This window comes from Podarcis bocagei (genome assembly GCF_964188305.1).
Source record: "Podarcis bocagei genome assembly, chromosome: 10".
NCBI classification, from domain to species: domain Eukaryota; kingdom Metazoa; phylum Chordata; class Lepidosauria; order Squamata; family Lacertidae; genus Podarcis; species Podarcis bocagei.
Window position 1 is genome coordinate 27904109 of NC_138135.1, and position 22086 is coordinate 27926194.

A 22086-nucleotide genomic window follows, 5' to 3' on the forward strand; every position below is an offset into this window, starting at 1 on the left:
CATGATTTAGCATTCTATCTGAATGTAGTTTTAGAGATTAATTGAGGTTCAGGATCCTGAGTTCTAATTGCTCAGATTCCCTTTTAGTGCATGCTGTTGCTCGGGTTCTTTATCAATTTGCAACTTTTTTTTACAGTACATGTTTAGTGCATTGCGGGATTGTGTACCAGCTATGATGCATTCAAGGCACTTGGAGTCCCATGAAATACTTTTGGAAAGCTATGACAAAGAAATCATGGATGTTTTAAACAAGGTGATGGTGCAAGCTTTTTATTTACTTTGAATGAAAGCAGTACAGAGCAATCTGAGAATATTTAAATCTGCCAGTGTTGAGGATTTCTGTTGGAATTCTAAAAATTCTTAAAGTTAATAAAAACTCACATTCTTTATTGCTCTAGTCTCATTTTTCCTCAATTATTCATCTGCTTTAGGTTTATGCTAACGTTTGTTGAGTTGTGGTTATATACTTGTATCACAATGTAGTGTTTATATAACACTGCATATTCTAATTTCCTATTCAGTTGTCTCTCCTCTTTCCCTTTGCATCTTGTGTAGATTTAGCTTCCAAGGCAGGGCTTTAAAAAAAAAAATTAACATACATAATGTACTGTTTATATTTTAAGTGACCAACAGTCACCAAACCTTTGGGGAGAATGGCCACTATTAGAGAGTGTGGGTTGTATCCAGTACTGTCATTCTGTTTGTGCAACAGAACTTCCTCCTTCTCTCATCTGCAACTCCTTGTGCACCCTCAAAATCTGCTCTAGAGGATTAGGGGATACTACTTTGTCTGTGTATCTATACATGCACAGAGTATATGCAATAACTCACTTTTTCATCCTAATGTTGAATTAAAAATAATCCAATTTAGTCCCTCATTGGAGAAGGAAAACCATCTTTTTGGATCTCCTGTTTCTTTGTAGAACTATTTTATTGGGGAATAAATGTCTTGTGAAGATTAGTTTTTCACCCCATGAAAATAGTGTTTGTTGTGATTTTACTTGAGCAGCACCTGCTGGACAAACTATGCAAAGAAATAGAAAAGGACCTTCGCCTTTCTGTGCACACACACTTGAAACTAGATGACAGAAATCCCTTCAGAGTCGGAATGAAAGACCTTGCCCACTTCTTCACCTTGAACCCAATTCGTTTTTTCAATCGGTTCATAGATATCAAAGGTAGGCTTTACTTAATGTTCACTTTCAAAGCTTAATAGTTTTTCTGTGAAGTAAAATTCATCCCTCCTCTCTCTCTCTGTGCTTTTTTGAGGACATCTGTCCTCAATATGCTGATATGATCAGTGTAGTTCCAGCAGGTACTTTTACTCGAAGCATTTCTAATGTTACTTTATTTCTAGAGTTCTAAATAACCTTAGAGTTGGGATGAATATGCTTTCCTTCTCTTTTCCTCTGCCCTTTTCTCCAAGTATTCATTGTGAAAATGACTGTTCCTTTCACCCCCCCTCTTTTTGCAGCCTATGTGACACATTACCTAGACAAGACTTTCTACAACCTTACTACAGTAGCTCTGCATGACTGGGCCACCTATAGCGAGATGAGGAATTTAGCAATGCAGCGCTATGGTTTAACTATGACAGAAGCACATCTTCCTAGTCAGACTTTAGAACAGGTACATCATGTTTATGCTAGTGTCTCTGTGTTTTTTAAAAGCAGGATTTTGTGACTTGCTGAAGTATGGTACTTAAGGCTTCTGGTGTTTTTGCTTTTTAGAAATTTCAAATAACAGCACTTATTTGGATTATTTCCAGATGTGATGTAGTTAAATTGCCTACTGTTTTTTCAGGGCCTTGATGTTCTGGAAATTATGAGGAATATTCATGTATTTGTATCCCGTTACCTCTACAATCTCAATAATCAGGTGAGGGCAGGGGGTATGTCTACACTTTAAAAAGCAAATCTTATTGCTGCTGATTTCCATTTAGTAGCTATTATAATTATATAGCAATTTTTTAATTGCAGATCTTCATTGAGAGAATCAGCAATAACAAGCATCTGAACACCATAAATATCAGGCACATTGCTAATTCAATTCGAACACATGGCACAGGAATCATGAACACAACTGTGAGTATTTTGTGTTATTCCCAGAACAGCTGCTGAGCTGGCATTTACTGACCTTTTATTTAAAACTGCATTGTGAACAGCACAAGCAATTGGAGGAAAGTGGTTTCACATGCTGGGTTAATTTGAGCACAAAGAGGACATGTGTGTATGAAAGAGGGGCAAATTTAAAAATACTCTGAGAAAAAAGATGAGATTAAACAATATGAAACAAGCATTTTCATTTTTCCAAATTATGATAGTCCATAAATTTGTGTGTGCAAGATGCCACTTAACAGTATTTTGCAATGATGATATAAGTATGCCAGCCCAGTTCCTTTCCTCCCTCCTTTCCATCTCGCCCTAGTGAGGCAATTTCCAGACAGTAAGCTGAGATGCAGTGGTGTGCAGTGAGGGGATGGGAGTATATTTACGTTATCCTTGTTGTCGTCTTCTGCACAATTTTAAGGGGATAGTTATGATGTGTAAGCCCCGATTCCTGATGATACTTTTCTCTCCCATGTCCTATTTAGGATTCTTTGTCCAGCTAAGAATGCCTTCTGCTGTTCACATAATAATTTCAGATTAACAAATGCTCAGTGTACCAAAACATATTGACTTGGGTAGGACTGTAACATTATAAGTGAGCTATTGATGGTTTTGAGTCTTGGGATCAGTATCACAAGTCACTGGGGAAATGTCTTCTAATGGGGCGCATCAGTCGTCTTCATACTGTACTTTTCCCTACTTTTCTTCAGGTAAATTTCACATACCAGTTTCTGAGAAAGAAATTTTATATCTTCAGCCAGTTCATGTATGACGAGCACATCAAATCCAGATTGATCAAAGATATCAGATTCTTTAGGGAAGTTAAAGATCAAAATGACCACAAGGTATGTTGTTTGTGAAACCATTGCTAAGAACTACAAGATTGATAGTTGATTTGAATCTCTCTCGAGATAAATAATGCCCATGTACAGTAAATATAATTATAAAAGCCTGGTTTTTATTTTCCTTCAACGCCACTCCTTCTGATAGTGAGTTTGGCGGTGAATTCTATCAGGATTGTATCCAAAATTGGGCCACTGGGAAATGAGGAGGAACCTCAAATAGCCTAATGAATTCATTGAGTAACCACAGAATTACTCAATGATTGGAAAAGAAAAATGGAACATGGGGATAGAATCTGGGCTTGGAGAGCACACACACCTGCTCATGTTAGGAGGGAGGATAAATTGTAGCATTTTGTTGCAGGTTCCATTTACTGTCCTAAATGCACAGAAGCAATATATGTCTAAAATTATAGTTGTGCATCTCTCTTTAGCTGCAAAACTCACATTTTGAATGTTCTAAAATGTTTTGCAAGGTAACGGATCTTACTAAAATGTGTTTCCAAGAGAGATTGATATTTGCTTTCGAATTTTACATTATTTTGGTTTATATAGCATGCTAGGGGTTACTATTTTAGAAGAACAAAAGTGTTTGGGTGTTTGGAAAAATACAATGGGGCTGACAAAGGTATTTCAAGTTACTTACTGTATTTCTTCAACCTTAAAATAATTTTTCTAGTACCCCTTTGAGAGAGCAGAGAAATTCAACCGAGGGATCAGAAAACTTGGAATTACACCTGATGGACAAAGTTACCTTGACCAGTTCAGGCAACTAATAAGTCAGATAGGTATGAAAATATATTGTAAACACTATTTTGAGATATATTGCTAGAATCCAAAAAGCTATCAGGTGGGACTGGGCATACCTAATGGGCTTGTTTACATTTTTCCCCCTTGGAACAGGAGTTCCAATATTCTATCACTTGGGAAGTTCCCTCAGTTTCAAAAGTATCTGGTCAAAGTTGGGGCAGGGTAGGTGACGAAAAAACACAAGCTTCCTTTGGCCCAAGAGACAGTAATCAAAGTTGTTGAAGAACAGCGAACAGCCTCACTCAGTAAGCTCTGTCGTCTGTTCTGCATATCGTGCAACAATGGAGGGTGGGGCGAGGGAGCTAATGAAAGGGACCCAGTGATTGACCACGATATGGCCAAAACCTCCCGGGGATCTACCAGTAGATTGTGATCAACCTGTTGGACATCCCTGGTGTAGTTATTTCAACCCTGAAACCTAACATTCTGTTCACTTTATTAAATTATAAAAGACAGTGAGCACAACCTGGCCAAAACCAAGTATGTACTTTGAAGTCTAACAAATTGCAATGGACTAGATTAACTAAACGCATTGGCTATACAGTGCTAATATGCACATTAGTCTTCACTATAACACATTCTGTAAAGGGCACTACTTATGGTTGCCAGTGTATTCTCCCAATATGACTTGTTTATTTACAGATGAAATAGTATTGTGTGGGGGTGGAGAGGAGATGCAGCTTTATCAGATGTCTCCAACAGGTTTTAACTTTCTAAATGGACTTAGTGTCATTAAATTCTGAATGCTCGGTTACTTAATTTCAGGTACTTATTCTTGTTGCCGATATATTTTATTTTTAAAGGGAATGCCATGGGCTACGTCCGAATGATAAGATCTGGTGGACTTCATTGCTGTAGTAGTGCAATTAGGTATGCAACCAAACATTTCAGTTTGCTTGTCTATGCTTCTGTAAAGCAAAGTGGGGAGCCTGTACCTCTAACCTATTTTCATGCCAATCAGAAGCTGCAATTTGGTTTTTGAACGCTTTGGAAGTCGAGCGGGCTTCCGAAACGGATTCTGTTCGACTTCCAAGGTACGACTGTATGTCTTTTCAGATTTGGATAGGGATACAGTTTTATTTCGATCAAATCTGTGTGAGGTTATATATAGATTCAATGTAAAGTATTATGCAAGGCTATCCTCTCTGTAACGGAGCAATCTTGATAGTTTGCATACACTATGTAATACTCCTTCCTCCCCCCAAATCATGCTCATCCTTGCCATATTCTTTTTTCTTCTTGGTTAGACTAGAAAGTCATTCCATGGGATTTGTGAGCCAGAGAATCAAGCAGTGTGGAGGTCAGGGTTCTTTTTTAGAAAGCAAACCTTTGGTCATAGTGTAAAAATAAAAGCAAGCTTGTGATAAAGATCTGAATAGAAGTAATGTAAGAAATACGAAGCTTAAGTTAGCGTTTTTATACAAATCATGATATATAATTGTGAATGAGTGAATCGCATATGAAACTTGTAGGTTTGTTCCTGATATTGAAGATATCATTAATTTTGAAGAACTTGTGAAAGAGGAAGGTCTTGCTGAAGAAACACAAAAAGCAGCCAGGTAACCTTACTTGATGCATCGACAAAATTCTTGCACAAACTGTTCCTTTAAAAACCGCCTCAAAGCATTTCCAAGTGTATCTCTCTTTTATAGGCAACTGGATTCCGTACTTAGTGATCTCACATGCAATTCTGCAGAAGGCACGGAGTATTTCAAAATGCTTGTGGATGTGTTTGCTCCCGAGTTTCGCAGCTCAAAGAACATGCACCTACGCAACTTTTACATAATTGTTCCACCATTGGTTAGTTTTGATCTTTCTCGGTTGGTTTAAACGATAAGCCATTTAGTTACATGTGCTTGTGTTGAAACTGGTAATTTTTTGTAAGGTTGCACTAAGTTTATTAAATCACCATATGAACTGCCCCCCTCCACTAGGGTATGGGGGGCGTGTTATATGCCATTGTGTACTGATACCCATAAAAGCATGTCCTTTTCATGTAGAAAGTTACAGGCTGAACCATTACCTGAAACCCTTTAACAAGGAATGCTAACACGGCTGGGAAATACTTGTGTCTGAATGAGCAGATGGACACCAAGTGACTGGCTAGATGAATTGTTAATCAGACTCTGATATTGATATAAATAATCTTGAATAACAAATATTTTTAAAAAATACTCCTGCTCCCTCCCCCCCCCCAAAAAAAAATGCTTGAGGGGATGTGTAATATATATATATTTGGAGAATGTTTAAATACTGCTCTAGAAGGGGCTGTAAATCTCCAGACAGCTAGCAATTATTGTATGAGAACACCACATTCTGTCATGGGCAACCTTTGCTCCCCCAAACTCCCCATCTGAAAAATCTGGTGAGAAAAGTGGGGTATCGATCTGGCCTGCAGGAAAAAATCATATTTGACTGACTGGTAGGATATGCTCTGAATCTGAATGAATTCATGAAGACCTCTCCTCAAGTAATGGGATGACAGAAGAGCTCTGTCACCCAATATGCATGGGAGCTTGGCAGTTACCTGATAACTTACTGCACTTCTTGTGTCTTGTTTTTAGGCCCTCAACTTCATAGAGCATTCAATCAGCTGCAAGGAGAAGTTGAATAAGAAGAACAAAGCTGGTGCAGCTTTCACCGATGATGGTTTTGCCATGGGTGAGTTCAGGAACCTTATTGAGTCTTCTTGCACGGGTAACTATCATAAATTGCAGGTTTTGAGGTTTTATATGGAAGGGGCCATAGTTCAGTGGTACAGCACAAGCTGTGCATGCAGAAAGTCCATGTTTAATCCCTGGTTTCTCCAGTCAAAAGGATCTGGGCTAGTGGAATTGTGAAAAGGATATATCTGCTTGAGATCTTGGAGAGTTACTGACAGAGAACTGTTCTAGGTGGTTCAAAAATCTGACATGTATGAAGTATCTTCATACGTTATCATATATAGCTCTCAGCTAAGTGTATTCAAAGTGTGCCCGACAAGATACAGAAAAGATGCATCCTTAGCTAGGTGGTCAGTGTGCAGTGTTGAGGTGAGGGGTGGGGGGGTAGAGAATTGAGTTTTTCCCCATGGAGTTACCTCAGTGGATGATGATTGAGTAGGCTTTGTTTTCTTCAATCTGTAATGGATTTCGCAAACATTCAAGTGCTTCTGGCAAATGTTTCACAGGTGAAGTTTCTTCTCTCACAAACAACTGCACTCATTTGCTTAAGTGATCCCCAAAGCAGATTGGAGAGAGGATTTTAAAAAATTGGCACCTTGCTACCCTTTTCAAATTTTTACCGTACTCTCTTCCCCATGAGCAGAGATGCAAACCTGATTGTGAGATTTCTGTGGGCAGAAAACCAGCGTTTTAAAAAATGTAAATGAATAAATATTGATATGTACCACTATATAAGCCTTGTATAACAAGTATACAACTCTGAAGACTTGTAGAGAGGGGAAAAATTGAGCTGGTGAGATGATTCTGATTTTAATGATCAAAGACCTGTTTGAGGTACATGTGCAGAATGCGTTTGTAAATTTTTACTGCTTTGAAGAATGGGGTGCTTAACTCGAACGACTTGTTTTTTTGTTTTTTAATCTGTAGGTGTAGCTTACATTCTGAAGCTTTTGGACCAGTACCAAGAATTTGACTCTCTCCATTGGTTCCAATCAGTTCGAGAGAAATACGTGAGAGAGATCAGAGCATTAGCAAAACAACAGAACGTTCAATCAGCTGTCCAAGATGAAAAGCTGCTACAGACTATGAACCTTACTCACAAGCGACTGGAAGTTTGTTTGCAGGTATCAGTCTCTGTCAGAGACCAGGGAAAGGTGGTGGGAGGTGCATATATATATAAATATTTAAGAACATAGAAATGCCAGACAGCAAACATGGCTCCTTTTTAGGTAACTTTTCCCCCTAACAGCTTTCCCCCTAACATTTAATTAGTGGGCATCACACCTGAATCTACCCTTCGATGTAACCCTGTAAGCATGAAGAATAGGCTGCAGTTAGGCAGAGAGAGCAGCACCTTTACAACATCCAGCCAAATACATGCTTTATTACTAGCTGATGATAAACTTAAAAAATTAGATTTGGAATTGGGGGTCCTCAACAAGTAAAGTGTGGGAATTCCAAATGAGAGAACCACTCATTTGGAAGTCTTGAGAACCACTGATTTTTGAGTAGAATTGAGGGGCACAGGAAATGGATATTTACTGACATGCTGCTTTTTAGGACAGTGACATTTGTAGCAGACGTTAAGTTTATGGGGTTATAAAGTTATTGTGGAAGGAAAGGTCTGCAGGATTTATTTATTTTTTATAAAAAAACCCTTGCAGAAACAAAGTGGAAATGACCAAATTACTAGTAGTGTGTCAGGTATGAAGCAAACTTTGATTTGAAAGTGTGGTTCTGCCTTTCCCCGTATTTGATCAATAAAAAACCAGTGCAACTGATAGTGCAGATAAAAATCAGGAAGCGTTGTAATTGTTTTTTAGGGGGCTTCTGGTATCAGTGCACTTTAATCAGGTACTGTGAAGATTCTCTTTCTGTGGCATGCTAAGACTTGCTGAGAATTTCTTTAATTTTTCATAGGAGTTTGAACTGCTTTATTTCTCACTAAGCAGCGCAAGGATCTTTTTTAGAGCCGATAAAATTGCAGCAGAAGAAAATCAAGAGAAAAAAGACAGAGGTTAGTAAAAAAATAAATCATCTTGTCTCTGGGAAAGTCACGTTTGTGGTTAAAAACAAAAGCATTGTAAAAGCAGTGCTGAGAATATAAAATTCTTGTGACGTTCTAACTCTTGTATTTCAGAAGAACCTGGAAAAACAAGCAATGGGGACCTGTCCAACTCTAGTTCTGCAGATCCTGTTGTGAAATGAGAGCCTTGGTATGCCTTTTGATTCTGTACGATGTAATTATGCAGCCCCAAATTTGTAAAAGTATACTGGTGATCACTGAGAATAACAATCACGCTTAAGCTGAAATAACTCCCTGTGTTCTGCAGATCTTTTGGCGGTCTTGGAAAAATGTTCATTTCTTTCAACTGCTCCCACGTTGCCAGGGATAATATCACGCTGGTATTTAGCACTGTGGTATTGGTCCCTCCACAATGTGATTCCCGATTACTAATCTGAGGAAGTGGTGTTAGCCCGGGCCGAGCAGATGCGGGGTTTGGAATGGTGCAGAACAGGAAGAAAACTGGTGGATATTGGCATGATATTTTAAACAGACTTTATACATGCATATAGTTTAAATTCCATTAGTATTTCATTGCTTTTTAATCAATTATGTCTGTAATCCACCTTGAGTCCCCTCAGGGAATAAGGTGATATATTCAGAAATATATCATCATCATCATCAGAGTGGCTTTTAAGATAAATATCTGCTGTACCAAAATTGCTAGTTTGAGCAAAAAGGAAAGAAGCAAAACTAGCAGGTAATTGGTGCAGCCCTAGTTAGACAGAATGAAGTGTTTACCTGCTTATAGCTTCCTTCCTGGTTTGTAAGGAATCACCATTGTATTTGCCATCTCTTATTGCAAAGGAAGTTAATATGAATTGTTGGAGCTGCTTAACATGTTAAAATACGAATAGAATATGCAATACATCTTCAACTCTTTTTTTGCTTTGTTTTATAGACATATAGAGCAATGGTGATTTGTTGAAACAGAAGGGACCAAACTGGCATGGAACTTTTCACCTTCTGAATCTGATAGTGACCCAGAAGTGCCACGAACTGTAGAGTAACCCATACTCTCACAACTAAAAAAAAAATTACAATTCATCCTTTCTGTTGACATTTCACTGAAGTCTGTTCTTTAGCCTAATGTATGATTTTTGTCAGGGAGATTTGGTGTCTTATTTTGATTCAGTTCAATAACTTAAAAAAAAATATCTTTTGCATTTGATTTAATCACAACCTTGACATTGCAGTTGCTGCTTAATTCTGTCTGTGTTCACTTCAGCACTAATGTCCCCATTTAAAAATCTGTCATAGTTCATAGAACTTTGGAATCCAAAGAACATGCCAACTTAGAGGGCCAGTCTCTGTCTTTCAGAGACTGACACTGTACAAACATGTAAATTTAAGGCACTTCTGTTATAATAAACATTCATTGCCATTTCTGCTTTTTTGGCCTCTAATTTGGGAATCCTTAGTTTAGGGCATCCCATGTGCCTGAATTGTGCAGTGCTAACCAAACTAACATGGTCTTGGTAACTCATAAAAACAAACATCTGTAGCCTTCATTGGGGTCTAAACTCATGTACATGCTCTGCTTCTGTGAATATATACATATGTACAGTCCTATGGCTTTCTTTGTGAATATAGAATGGTAGTTAACTGCACTCTGAACATTTTTCATCATGTAAACCAATTTAATAGATGAACAGTTTTAAGTCTTTAATGTGACTTCCAGTTTACATTTTATTTTTTTTGAGCAAGTAGTAATACATTCCTTCTGGTGCCATGGCATAGGATCTTATACTTCATCACACAGTTATGTACATGTGATGGGTTAAAATTGTGAATACCTGCAGCTATGTTAAAAGCAAAAACAGCGGCACTAAAAAGATACCGAGGTACTATTTTTCCTTTACCCTTCCCACCTTTAAATGTTGTTTTCAAACATGAAAGCAACACCTATGGCCACTTTTTCATAGGCTCAGTTTGCAAAAGCCAGAAATAAAGGGAAGTCTTATTTTCAAATTCTTACGCATGGTTGAATTGTCAGGATCTTCCTCTTCATGAATTAACAGGATGTGGACCTATAAGCCTCTTCCTCTAACAAAAGTCTAAGTGAAGAACAAACCCCGGGAGCAAACATTTCGTAGGCTTAAAATGACTGTTAATAATAAGCTTATTTAGCCTAGCAGGCGTGGTAAAATGGGTCAATACAGCAATGCTATCATAATACTTTTTGACTGTGCACTTGTATGTTTGAGTCCTGCTACATGTTATCATTGAAGTAAATTTGACAAGTCCCATCTGATTCAGTTAGTTCAAATTCTCAGGAAGGAAGGGGACCAAATATTAACATGACTTGCTCTAATTCATTTTGCAAAACCATTTTGTTTCATTATCTCAGGTTTCTTTTGTTCTGTTTGATATTCTGTACATACTGTTAATAAATGTAACTTTGGAAAGTGGATTTATTTTACTTTGTGTGTACTCAGTCTGAGACTGGTTTTAGTTTTCATAAAGCAGCTAAAAAGTTGCATCTTTCAGATGGCATATTGACACAAAAGAAGAGCCTGAGATTTTATAGTGCAAATGCTATAGTTTCATGCTTAGGAATAGTTGTTAGAATATTTATGTCCTCTTTTCTGAAGCCAGGCCAAGTTAAGCAACCACAGTTCCAAACATTCACACCATTCAGTTTAGTTCAAATAAGACTTTACTCTAGCATTATTGCTAAATAGTTGCATTGCAAAATGTGGACCCTGTTTGTTAACATTAAAACATATTTTAACATCAAAAATATCCACCAGGTTGGGGAATCAGGTGAACTTCATTAGATCTGGCTCTGTTCTTGAATGTTACTTGAATTTAAGATAGTAAACCCAGAACTTCTCCCACTACAGTACTGCTCACCCCAGAAACATCAATGCCACACTGGTAAGATCATACAGACAATATTAGGCTTAGATTGGTCCTTGTATGGAGAGCCATGCAGCCTTGATACCTGCTTTCATTTCTAAGTCGCACAAGTGCATCTCAGGCTGCCTCCATCTAGGTTATAAACAACCACCCCCACACTGAACTGAGCTTACTCTTGAGCAAGCCTCCTTTGTGTTAAACCTAGAAGGGCACTAACTCAACATTGTAGATCAGTATGAAAAAGAAAATGTTTAGTTGGCTCAAGTGAGAGGCTGAGACTTATGAGGAGGTTAATGCAAGTAGCTGCTAGTCTACCTGCCACCTCATTCTAGGGCAGAGTGCCTGCTTTACTGAATCTACAAGTATGGTCCCTGCAAAAATGGTAGGCACTTAAGAGAGATATTATCTAGAGTAAGCTTTCAGTATTAAAGTATAAAAATAGATAATAGGAAAGTGATTTATCAAATAGATCTGTAAACAGCCTAGCTCAAAATAGTCTTCCTGTTATCCCTCTCAGAAGTACAACAGAGCCTAAAAACTTCACACAGAAGCAAACACATTTAACTATCACTGGTAGCAATCAGTAAGTGACCATGTTTGGAAAGAATTTCAAAGATTGTCAGTTTACCACACCAGAAATCCAGACCAAGCTCTCCACATGCTATCTCTTAAGTACTCACATTGGATAGTTGAGAGGGTGTGGGCTACTTGTGCAACACCACTGCTACTTTAAAAAAAACCACAGCTTATGCTTCTGACTCCTCCTGCCCATCTCCCTGTACTGTGTTGTCCTCTTCTGACTGCTCATTCAAGAGCACGAACTTCCCATCATTGGTTAGTGGCACAGACGACATTAACTGAGCTAGTGCTTCCGGATCCTATAATGAAAACATAATGAGAGTCAGTGGAATAGTTATCCAATTATCTGTCATTGGGGGCCTCAGTTGTTCTCACCAACCTAATTCGTTGCCTGCTTTTAAAACAACACTAGATCACACTGCTTAAACGAGTTCTAAGTCAAGATGATAAAAACAGTGAATTGACAAGACTAGATTAAAGCAAGCTTCATTCCACAATGAGCATCCTTGCGTGCTTTGGATTGGCTATATAGTATGCTGCAAAAACAAAGTTGAAATTGCAGCTCATTTTCAATGTGCCGACACCCAGGCACACAATCTATGTGGGACTGTGCCCCCCCCCCCAATCTCTGGCAGCTGCGCAGCACAGGTGCACACGGCATGGTGATATCGCGCAGCTCTGGGCCCCTTCAATTGCAGGGGCAAGGTGATGTACCTGCCAACACCTATATATAGCTAAAATGGTATTTGTAAACTCTTTACCCTACTGGGTTGATATTGTGAGCTTTATGGGTACAACATGCTCTGCTAGTTAACGTGTACTTGAAAAATGCAGAGAAACTAATAGTTAAGTCCTTTGTCATTCAATTTATGTTTAAATGCATTTTATTTAATGTTGGTGCAGAAACTTGCATTTCTCAATATGTACAGGAATGGATCCAAACAAGTAACAGTAGAAGAAAAGCCCCAGACAGTTAAAGTTCCTGTTTAGGTGGCAGGTTAACACACAACTTGAGGCCCTGACTTAATTTACCTGTGTTGCCTCTGTCATGATTTTTTCATCGTCCACGATCGCTTCCTGCATTTGTCCCATTCACTGTATTGTTCTGGGATCCCCAACATAGAACCACCTATGAGCCTCCTGCCCCTTACAATTTTTTAATTCCCCCCTTTCCTTTCTTTTTAAGCACAGGTGGGACTGAACTGGCTGGTAAGCAAAGTGCTGGCATCCAGGCACCCATCAGAGGCCAGAGTTTAGGCTTAAAAGCCAGATTCAGTACTGTATAGATAGGAAGAGTGAAACATTACCTTGCGAGCTTCAATGATTTCTTTCCCGAGGTTTATCGCATAACAAATCTGCAGAAGAAGCAGAGATCAGCCTTAGGAAATTTTTCTGTTATCCTAGGACCCAGGTTAGAGCACCAGGAAAGCAGAAGTATGTGGTAGCAGTTCTAGACAGTAAGCTGAGACCAGGAGATAGGCTTTGTGGAAGTTTAGCCAGTTGCTGGCCAAACATGTATGGCGAAGCAGTGCAGCATAAGGTAATAACAAATAAACTCTGATGTTTCTCTTTCAGAATCTTATTTGTCTATAAATGTGGTCACAACAGGGTTAAGCAAGTGGGCAATGGATCAAGGAAATTGCTAAGGAATATTTGGGGAGTGTGTGTGTGTGTGTGTGTGTGTGCGCGCGCGTGCGCGTGCAAACTAAGCAAAGCAAATGGACTCAACTCACTAAATGCCCACTAAAAACTTATTACGGATGACTACAATTAGAACAAATTGTATTCTAAAAACCATGCAACGAAACGCATCTCCAGACCTTTTCGCCTTCGGTGTTACTCTCAAATACATAAGCACTCATGGACTCTTCGCCTGGGGACTCGGAGATGGGAACCACAAACCCAATCAGTCTCTTGTTTTCTTGATGAGCAGCAAATTGTGTCACACTGGCAAGTTCAAACTGGAAAAGTGAGTTTCACAATTTTAAAGACTTAAAGCAGGTAAACATTTAACAACTTCCCCAGCTGGCAACTTGGCATTTAAAGCCCTGACTGCCATTTCTGTACTGTGAGAAATGGAAGAATATACTTACACTTATCCTCGTAACTTGGGTTTGTGGATCTATTAGTCTGTTGTTAGTGTAAAGGGGAGGAAAAAAAGTAGATTAGGTCCTCTTCACAAGATTTAACAGCAGAGAAAGTACAGGAGCCCTAATCTGGCTCAAGAAAGTTGGGCCTTAAACTGACACATCTTCATATGCTACTTGTGAGAAAAGGAAAAATGAGTAGAGATTGCTAGATGCCCTTAACCAGCCATGCCCTTTTCCAGATTACTCCAACCGGGGAGGGGAGGGTAGCAAGTGTTCTTCTTCCATTTTTCCTCTCCAACAAGCATTCATCATTCTGTGGCTGCTAAACATTCTCAGTCTTCATTGATCTATTTAGTTTTTAAGGTTGCCCCCTTAAGGTCCCCCCTCCAATCCTTAATTATTGTAACCCTTCAGCAAGTTAACTTAGGCTGATGATAGCCATTATCCTCGTCTCTGTATTTATTCCCACCCACTCCCTGGACTGTATATGCAAAACCACACACACACCAGACCTTAAAAGTGCAATATGAAAAAGCAACGTGATGGTTTTCTATTATGTCATGTACTATTATGTCATTCCACTACGCCTCATCCTACAACAAAAAGTTTTCCTTCCCTGTGGTTCTTAGCCCTCCACATGTTGGATGCAAGGTCATTATTTCTGACCACTAGCCACGGCCGATAGCACTCCAACAGCACTTGAAAGGTTACCAGTTCACTATCACTGTTGAGAGATTCTCTGATTGACCCTTCCATCCTAGATATGCTTCCTTGGAAGCAAGTATTTCAGAAACTAGCGTTATCGGTAACACTTGTAGCTGGATTCAGTGATAAAGGTAAAGGTACCCCTGCTCGTACGGGCCAGTCGTGTCCGACTCTAGGGTTGTGCGCTCATTTCACTTAAGAGGCCGGGAACCAGCGCTGTCCGAAGACACTTCCGGGTCACGTGGCCAGCGTGACGAAGCTACTCTGGCGAGCCGGCACCAGCGCAGCACACGGAAACGCTGTTTACCTTCCCGCTATAAAGCGGTACCTATTTATCTACTTGCACTTAGGGGTGCTTTCGAACTGCTAGGAGCTGGGACCGAAAGACGGGAGCTCACCCCGCCGCAGGGATTCGAACCGCTGACCATACGATTGGCAAGTCCTAGGCACTGAGGTTTTACCCACAGCGCCACCCGTGTCCCCCCAGTGATAGGATTCAGTGATAGTTACTTCCAAAAGAGGTAGGGATTAAAGGTGCTGTAGCCTGTGAGAACTAGGAGTTGAATCCTAATGAACCGAAGGTCTTTGGATCCAGCAAAGGTTCCTAATAACCAGGGAAGAGGAGCTATCCCCTCTCACATCCGTCAGGGACACCTAGGCCTCTGGAGGGACACAGGGGAGCAGGACATCAGCAAAGGTTATCTCCTCCCGCTGGCCTTAGCAAGTACCAAGAGTACCCTCTTCCATGAGTTCCAGCCCGCTCACAGGATCAGCTCACAGATTCATCAGACCTCACATCAATGCAGACCATGCAGAAGAAGAAAGCAAGCGAGGAAGTTTTGCTTACTTCAGGTCGTTGCTGGTGACCAAGAGGTGGGATTCCGTTGTGCGGAAAATGTTGTGGATGGCCCGAGCCGCCAGCACCTGCCTCATGGCTTCGTAGATCACCTCAACCGTGTGGTCGGATTTCACTGCCATCGATCCTAGAAAACGGACTACAAACATCTGCTGCAAGAGCGAATCTGGGGGAAAGGAAATAAAAAAGAGGAACTTTCTCCTTGTTTATCCTGCCTCTCGAGTTAATAGGACATCTGATTTCCCCCCCCCCTGGATGCTGCTTTCTCTTCTTCAACATAAATGTTCTCATGGCAGGTTCCCGTTTATGGATGCTCACTTCTTGATTTCAAGCAGTGATGGGAAAGTGTGAATGGGTCGCAGATCTAATCTTGTAGGGCAGAGATGCAGAACTTCTGGTCTTCTGTATATTCTTGGACTCCAGCTCCCATCATCCCTAACTACTGGCCAAGCTAGAGGGCACTGATGGGGGATGGAGTCCAACAACAACAAAGAGTGCTACAGTTTTCCATTATCCCCTTGCCCCCTGCTTGTGAGCGCTCAGAAGCATTTGGCCACCTGCGGGAATGGGGGATGGTGGGTGTTCTTCACAAGACAAACCAGGGATGGGGAAACCTGTGGCCTTCCAGATGTTGTTGCCCCAGCCAGCATAGTCAAGGATGGTGGAAGCTGTAGGCTATCAGTATCTGGCCACAGGGTCTCCCCTCTTTGACACAGACCACCATGGTCCCACCTAAAAAGTGGAGCTTGGGGCACCATTTGTGACTGAAGAGAGTTTACCCCATGGATCAAATTTACAATAGACCTTGTAATTTTAGACAGCTTTGGGGGCTCAACAAGACTGAAGTTTATGAACAGCAATCCCCAGTCAGTTCTCACCTGCCTCATCCTCTTCCTTGCCATCTTCTGACTCTCCAAATGGGTTTGTGCGCCTGTTAAAATACACACAGGGCAGGAGTTATGGCTACTTTGCCAACCTGAGAGAAGGAGTCAAATGCGAAAGGGAGCACTTTGTCAAACTCTGGCTGGCTGTACCTGCCACCCCTGTTCTGATCCAGGAACTCCGTTGCGGGAAGCACAATGTCAAACTGAATTGGTGTTCCGGGTGCAATTAACTCAGTGGGTTCTGGAATGCTGGCCGGCTTGTTTGGGGCTGCCCAGTCATTCTGCATCTCCACATTCTTCACATCCTGGCTAAAGCAAAAGGAGAGAGACAGAGAACATGGCCCCATATGAGAAAGACAGCGCTGTGAGAGCTGGAAGGGAGGGAGGATTCCTAGAAATGAAAACCTGGGTGAGAACGGACGAGTGAGCATTCAGTCAGGGTCTGAGCTGACATTTAAACATCCTCACCAACAACATCCAATTCTGGATAGTTAAAATGTGTTTTAAACAAGGAACTAAGACATCACAACCAGGAACTAAATCATAATGCAAGGGTGGGGGGGTCAGCTTTTACAGGACAATCCACCTATCAATCACATGACATCTCTTGATGGACAGGTGGGTTGTACTGCCCACCTGTCAAAATCCCTTGTGCGGGGTTCCCAAGCACCGACAGCCACCTAGCCACCTAATGCATTTATGTTGGCTACCACTATCCGTCTCGATGCAATGCACAACAAAATAAACAACATCAATCTTATAATCACATATAATAAAGGAAAAGATGAGAATCCGAAAGATAACTCTGCCGAGGCTAAGACAAAATGAAGGAACACAACCCACTGAAATAAGGCACCGGCAATGCATCTTTAATAGGTGCTGGATGTTGTTACTGTTGGCACTTGTCTAAGATCTGCAATAAGGGTGTTTACCCAGAGTTGGGACTGCTTAAGATCCAATTCGCACATGAAACTGCATGATGCAGGTAGCAGTTACCTACCACGTGTAGATTAGAATGTAACAGCTGAGCTATCCATTCAGGAAACTTGTGGAAGAGCCTTTCATGTAAGGGACCGCTTCAGAACACAGTGGGGAAACACTTGCTCCCTCTGTCAAAACTGCGATGCTTGCAGAATGCCAACACGTCAAAAGTTAGACTGGCCTTCCTCCTGAGGTGCTAATTTTCTTTGTGGAAGGAGCATCCAAACCTCTCCAGACTAAGATGGCTAAAATGTTACCTGGGGGATTGGTTTTCCTGCTTCTTCCCAAAGCTTGTGATTGGCGTCACGGCTTGCAGCGCTGTCTGATTCAGCCTGATGGCAACGGCCTGAAGCAAAGCAGAGGCACAGCCTTAAAGGAAGTTGTGCGATATTACCCAAGCAAACATTGAATCACAGATCTTACTGTATCTGGGGTGAGGGGCTTGTTTGAGTTATCAAAGCATTTCATTTCCAAACCTACTTACTTCAGGATTGTCAGTAAGATAGATCTGCCGAGAGATGTTGTTGATTGCACATATCCACTAGAAGAGGAAAACAAGAAAGAGAAACGCCAGAGATTTCAATTTAGTTCTGGAATTTTAATTTCTTGAGTAGAAACAAAGTGAAATGTGTTTACCTCCTCATATTCTTTCTTGCTTTCTGCCTGAAGGGTTATCCCTCTGTAAAAGAAAACAAAAACCACCCCATCATTTTCTTTCCTTGCCCCATTAGAGGTTTTGAAGCAGAGACTACGTAGCCAACTAACAGGCTATGTATTCAGCTATCTTGATGGAGCTAGCAGAAGGCAGTGCAAGGACTCCCAGAAACTCAGTGGAGCTTCCTCCACCCCCACAAAAAAGATTATTTAGGTGACTAGAGACCTCCCTAAAGGGGAGGCTTATGCTCAAGGCAACTCAGTTAATGCAGCAAGCCCTCGTTTTGGGTAGGGTAGTTGCTCCCTAGCAGAAGACCCAAGACACATACGGTTTCCCTGTAGGAGTGGTGATCTGAAAGCAGTAACGTCGGTCTTCACAGTCGACTGCCATCACAGAACAGTTGTCCAGATCCTGGATCAGTCCCCCGGCAACGGCTCCCCTGGGCTGGCACATCAGGTTCCCACCTTGAGTGAAGAAGTACAGCCTGTCCCAAGTTGTAGTCACCAGGCCTGTTTTGCTGTAGGAAAAGACCAGAGCTTCGACGTCACCCTCACACCAGCAGCAAAGCAGCAGCAGGATTCATTCCCTCCTCACGGCCAAAAAACAATCTTTTCGGGAAAGGGAACTGAGCAGCGTGTGCTTTCGAAGGTCAAATCCCACCCACCCCCTTCACCGCACACATTTTAAGACTCCCGCTATCTTTTTGTAATGTCAACAAGGCATCTTGAGGGACTTGAATTTTGTATTGCGGCAGAAGCACGTGCAGAGACTTTTCATGATCCCACAGTACAAGGGACATCACGACAGCTACTAGTCGCTGCTTTTACTCTCTTTTAGCTCTTTGGTTTTCTGGCACTGCTGCATCGTACATTTTGGGGGGAAGGGACATGTGATTTGCATATGCAGAAGCCAGGTTCAATCCTTCAACATCTCCAGGGTAACAGGAAAGATCTCAGGCATCAGCACTTGAGAAAGACGTGGAGAGGGTTGGTGAGAGTTCTGAGGTCCAGAAAAGGAGGCGTGGAGGGCCACATAACCTCTCCCGCCCCCAGAGCTGAGGTACTAGATGTAGCATTTTACTTTAAGGAACCTTAGGTCCCAATTTTGAAAACCCACCGAACTAGCTAGAGTACTAGCCCGTCTACCATGCTAAGACATGACTCCCTCCCAGGAATCTTCCTTACTTTCTAAGGTTAAGGTAGCCAGCCTTCTGAATCAGGTTTCTGTTGATGAGAGGCGACGCTGCGTCAAAGTCAGGCGTGTACACTGATTCGCCAACCGAAAGCAGATCTTGCTGAGATACCCGCATAGCTTCTGCCTCAGTGTCCAATTCTCCCTGTACGCTACAGGAGAGAATAAACATCAAAGCACTTCATGGCCACAGCTTGCTTGCTTAGGCTGTCCAACAAATGCAGAGCATACATTTCCTTTCTCTTCCTTAGAATATTTGATTGGTTTTATAATAAAATGGCATGGACGAACTGCAACAAAATCTGCAGAGCATTACACGCACACATCAGTCATCTATAAGGAACTGAGCAGGAACACGGTCAAATAACGGGTTCAGTGAATGAACCACTCCCAAGGCTTCAACTATCTGTAACACATCTTCTCAATGTGTGGCGGGAGGCCTGAGATGAACAACCCTTCTATTTACCTAGCTGATATATGGGAACCATACCTTATTGAAATGTGTTTGGTTTCTCAACACTTCTTCTGCATTTCAATAGTTCAGAAAGAGTCAGATCCCAAGATTTCCCTTGCCACCTCATCGGAGATGCACAATATATTAGTAATACTTTGTTAAAAAGTAGTAACAATTTATTTAAAAATTATTAAAATTTACATGTTTCTCCAGGCACTTAAAATGAGACAAGCAGAAATATAAGAGCACACTTTCATGTGTGATTTTTAATCCTAAAAGCAGCAACATGGTTTTCTAGACACTTGAATCATCTGGCTGCCAGGCTGGTGCCAGACTTGGAAGGGGGGGTCTCCTTGGCATGGTGACAATGTTAAGTCCCCTACTCCCTAACCAGGACTGAGAGCAGTCCTGCCTAGGCCAGTCATGGGCACCACAGACTCTCTCTGCCATTGCTCTGACAGTCACAGCATCACTCACTGTCCTCCACTGGGCATCAGGCAACACTTCAGTCATATACGGGTAGCAGTACTTTTGAACCGGAGCGAAGCTGGACTCCCATTCAAAAGCAGCCCTGCTGCCAAATTCACTGAAGGCTGTGGAGGGCGTCACATCTGGGTCAGGCAGGTGAGGGGTCCTTCCAAGCCATGGGGGTCCCTGGCCAGTGCCCCACCTAGCTACCACTGCTGGTGTCAGACCTCATGCTTGCTGCCAGTCATAGCACAATCATTCTCAGAAACAGCAAAAAAGAGCAAACAGGCAAAAGCAAGCTGGAACGATCCATTACCTTTCAACCATGCTTGAGACTGAAGATAGAAAGCTGTCCATTTTTTGGGTGAACATCTCGGCTCCCTTCTTAAAAAACTTAATCTGAAGAATATAAAAAGAGGGAGAGCACACACAACTCCTGAATATTTTTGTCGGCAAACTCCTTGCAGTAACATGCGAGGGGAGGAGGAGGGTCACTGGGACTTATATGATCCAACAATCTGGTCTTTCATGCTGGGAGTCAAGGAGTTGTTGGCTAGGGAGTAGGGTATATCAGGGGCAGGGAGAACTTTGGCCCTCCAGATGTTGCTGAACTCCCAACTCTCATCATCACAGGCAATTGGCCATATTTGCTGGGACTGGTGGGAGTTCAACAGCATTTGGAAGAGCAAAGGTTCCCCATTCTGGTCTACATCTTAGAAAGAGAACAAGACATGTGAACCTGCAACAAAATGTTGCTTAGTATGGGACACTCTGTCTAGGGTCCTTTCCAGTCAACCATGCCCTCTTCCAGGATTATTACTGGCACCTCTCTGTCTTGGGAGAAAATGGAGGAGTGCGCCTTCGGGGGTAAAGTCAAACTGTTGGAGAATTACAGAGCCTGCTGTGGCTGTAGAGACCAACACAGGAGAGACATGGAAGAAGAAGAAGAAGAAGAGGAGTTTGGATTTGATATCCGCTTTATCACTACCCGAAGGAGTCTCAAAGTGGCTACATTCTCCTTTCCCTTCCTCCCCCACAACAAACACTCTGTGAGGTGAGTGAGGCTGAGAGACTTCAGAGAAGTGTGACTAGCCCAAGGTCACCCAGCAGCTGCATGTGGAGGAGTGGAGACGCGAACCCGGTTCCCCAGATTACGAGTCTACCACTCTTAACCACTACACCACACTGGCGGCATGTAATGTCGCAACTGTGGCAGACGAAGGTGTCTGGTTTTGCTGCTACAGGTGCACCAGAGTTTCTTCTCCCTGCGCTCCTCTCAGTGTTTTATTTCTCCTCTGGTCACTGCTGTGGACACACAACCTGACTGTCTGTCTCCAGGCACTGCAAGGGATTCCCAGGCGGGACGGTTGAGGTGGTCAGCCTTCATGTCATGTTTGCAGACAGCTTTGTGCCAGGGACTGGACTGAGGGGGACGAGTCTGAGGAGGAATGGTGGAGACTGCCACCCGCACCCTCCACCTGAACTTCCCAGAGAAGAGGAAGGCAGTATTGAATTACAGCAGTGGTTTGAGGAAGGTCACAGCTCAGAGACAGCTGAACAGAAGAGTTGGGAGGTGTTGGGAGAAGAGAAGGGGGAGCCAGAGACAGAGCACCCAGCTGACACGTTATCACTGGAGAGCATATCTGACACCCCTTCTCCCAGAACTCGGTGTGCGCTGAAAGTTGAAGAGCGAAGGACTCAGAGACAATTAGCCCCTGGCAGCCACCATAAGGGGAAGTGCTGTTGCTAGGAAGGTAAGGGGGAGCTCAGTTGGAGCAACACCATTTTTGGGAAGGCTGCATTCCTTCGTCGTTCTCTGTGAATTACTGAATAAATGACTTGGTTAGAACTCTTATTTTGGGCTGCCCCGTGG

General features: G+C 42.0%; 2 protein-coding genes across 5 annotated transcripts in view; one reads left to right on the forward strand and one right to left on the reverse strand.

The window, feature by feature from the left end:
- WASHC4 (WASH complex subunit 4) overlaps positions 1 to 10901 on the forward strand; it is a 40621-nt gene extending 29720 nt beyond the window's left edge. For 2 of the 3 annotated variants that reach the window (XM_081211912.1, XM_081211913.1), the window contains exons 20-34: positions 137 to 253; positions 1010 to 1178; positions 1475 to 1629; positions 1804 to 1878; positions 1980 to 2084; positions 2819 to 2953; positions 3630 to 3738; positions 4564 to 4630; positions 5233 to 5319; positions 5413 to 5560; positions 6325 to 6421; positions 7351 to 7547; positions 8344 to 8440; positions 8564 to 8639; positions 9390 to 10901. In XM_081211912.1, coding sequence (XP_081068038.1) covers positions 137 to 253; positions 1010 to 1178; positions 1475 to 1629; positions 1804 to 1878; positions 1980 to 2084; positions 2819 to 2953; positions 3630 to 3738; positions 4564 to 4630; positions 5233 to 5319; positions 5413 to 5560; positions 6325 to 6421; positions 7351 to 7547; positions 8344 to 8440; positions 8564 to 8631 — 1626 coding nt within the window. In that variant the 3' untranslated portion in view covers positions 8632 to 8639; positions 9390 to 10901. The remainder of the gene's footprint in view (positions 1 to 136; positions 254 to 1009; positions 1179 to 1474; positions 1630 to 1803; positions 1879 to 1979; positions 2085 to 2818; positions 2954 to 3629; positions 3739 to 4563; positions 4631 to 5232; positions 5320 to 5412; positions 5561 to 6324; positions 6422 to 7350; positions 7548 to 8343; positions 8441 to 8563; positions 8640 to 9389) is intronic. The other variant, XM_081211914.1, reaches the window with a different exon arrangement.
- Positions 10902 to 11129: 228 nt separating this feature from the next.
- APPL2 (adaptor protein, phosphotyrosine interacting with PH domain and leucine zipper 2) overlaps positions 11130 to 22086 on the reverse strand; it is a 30404-nt gene continuing 19447 nt past the window's right edge. For both annotated transcript variants that reach the window (XM_081211916.1, XM_081211915.1), the window contains exons 9-21: positions 20530 to 20612; positions 19285 to 19443; positions 18429 to 18617; positions 18082 to 18124; positions 17930 to 17986; positions 17703 to 17791; positions 16615 to 16773; positions 16459 to 16511; positions 15572 to 15746; positions 14023 to 14059; positions 13750 to 13890; positions 13237 to 13284; positions 11130 to 12228 (exon numbers count right to left, since the gene is read on the reverse strand). In XM_081211916.1, coding sequence (XP_081068042.1) covers positions 12097 to 12228; positions 13237 to 13284; positions 13750 to 13890; positions 14023 to 14059; positions 15572 to 15746; positions 16459 to 16511; positions 16615 to 16773; positions 17703 to 17791; positions 17930 to 17986; positions 18082 to 18124; positions 18429 to 18617; positions 19285 to 19443; positions 20530 to 20612 — 1365 coding nt within the window. In that variant the 3' untranslated portion in view covers positions 11130 to 12096. The remainder of the gene's footprint in view (positions 12229 to 13236; positions 13285 to 13749; positions 13891 to 14022; positions 14060 to 15571; positions 15747 to 16458; positions 16512 to 16614; positions 16774 to 17702; positions 17792 to 17929; positions 17987 to 18081; positions 18125 to 18428; positions 18618 to 19284; positions 19444 to 20529; positions 20613 to 22086) is intronic.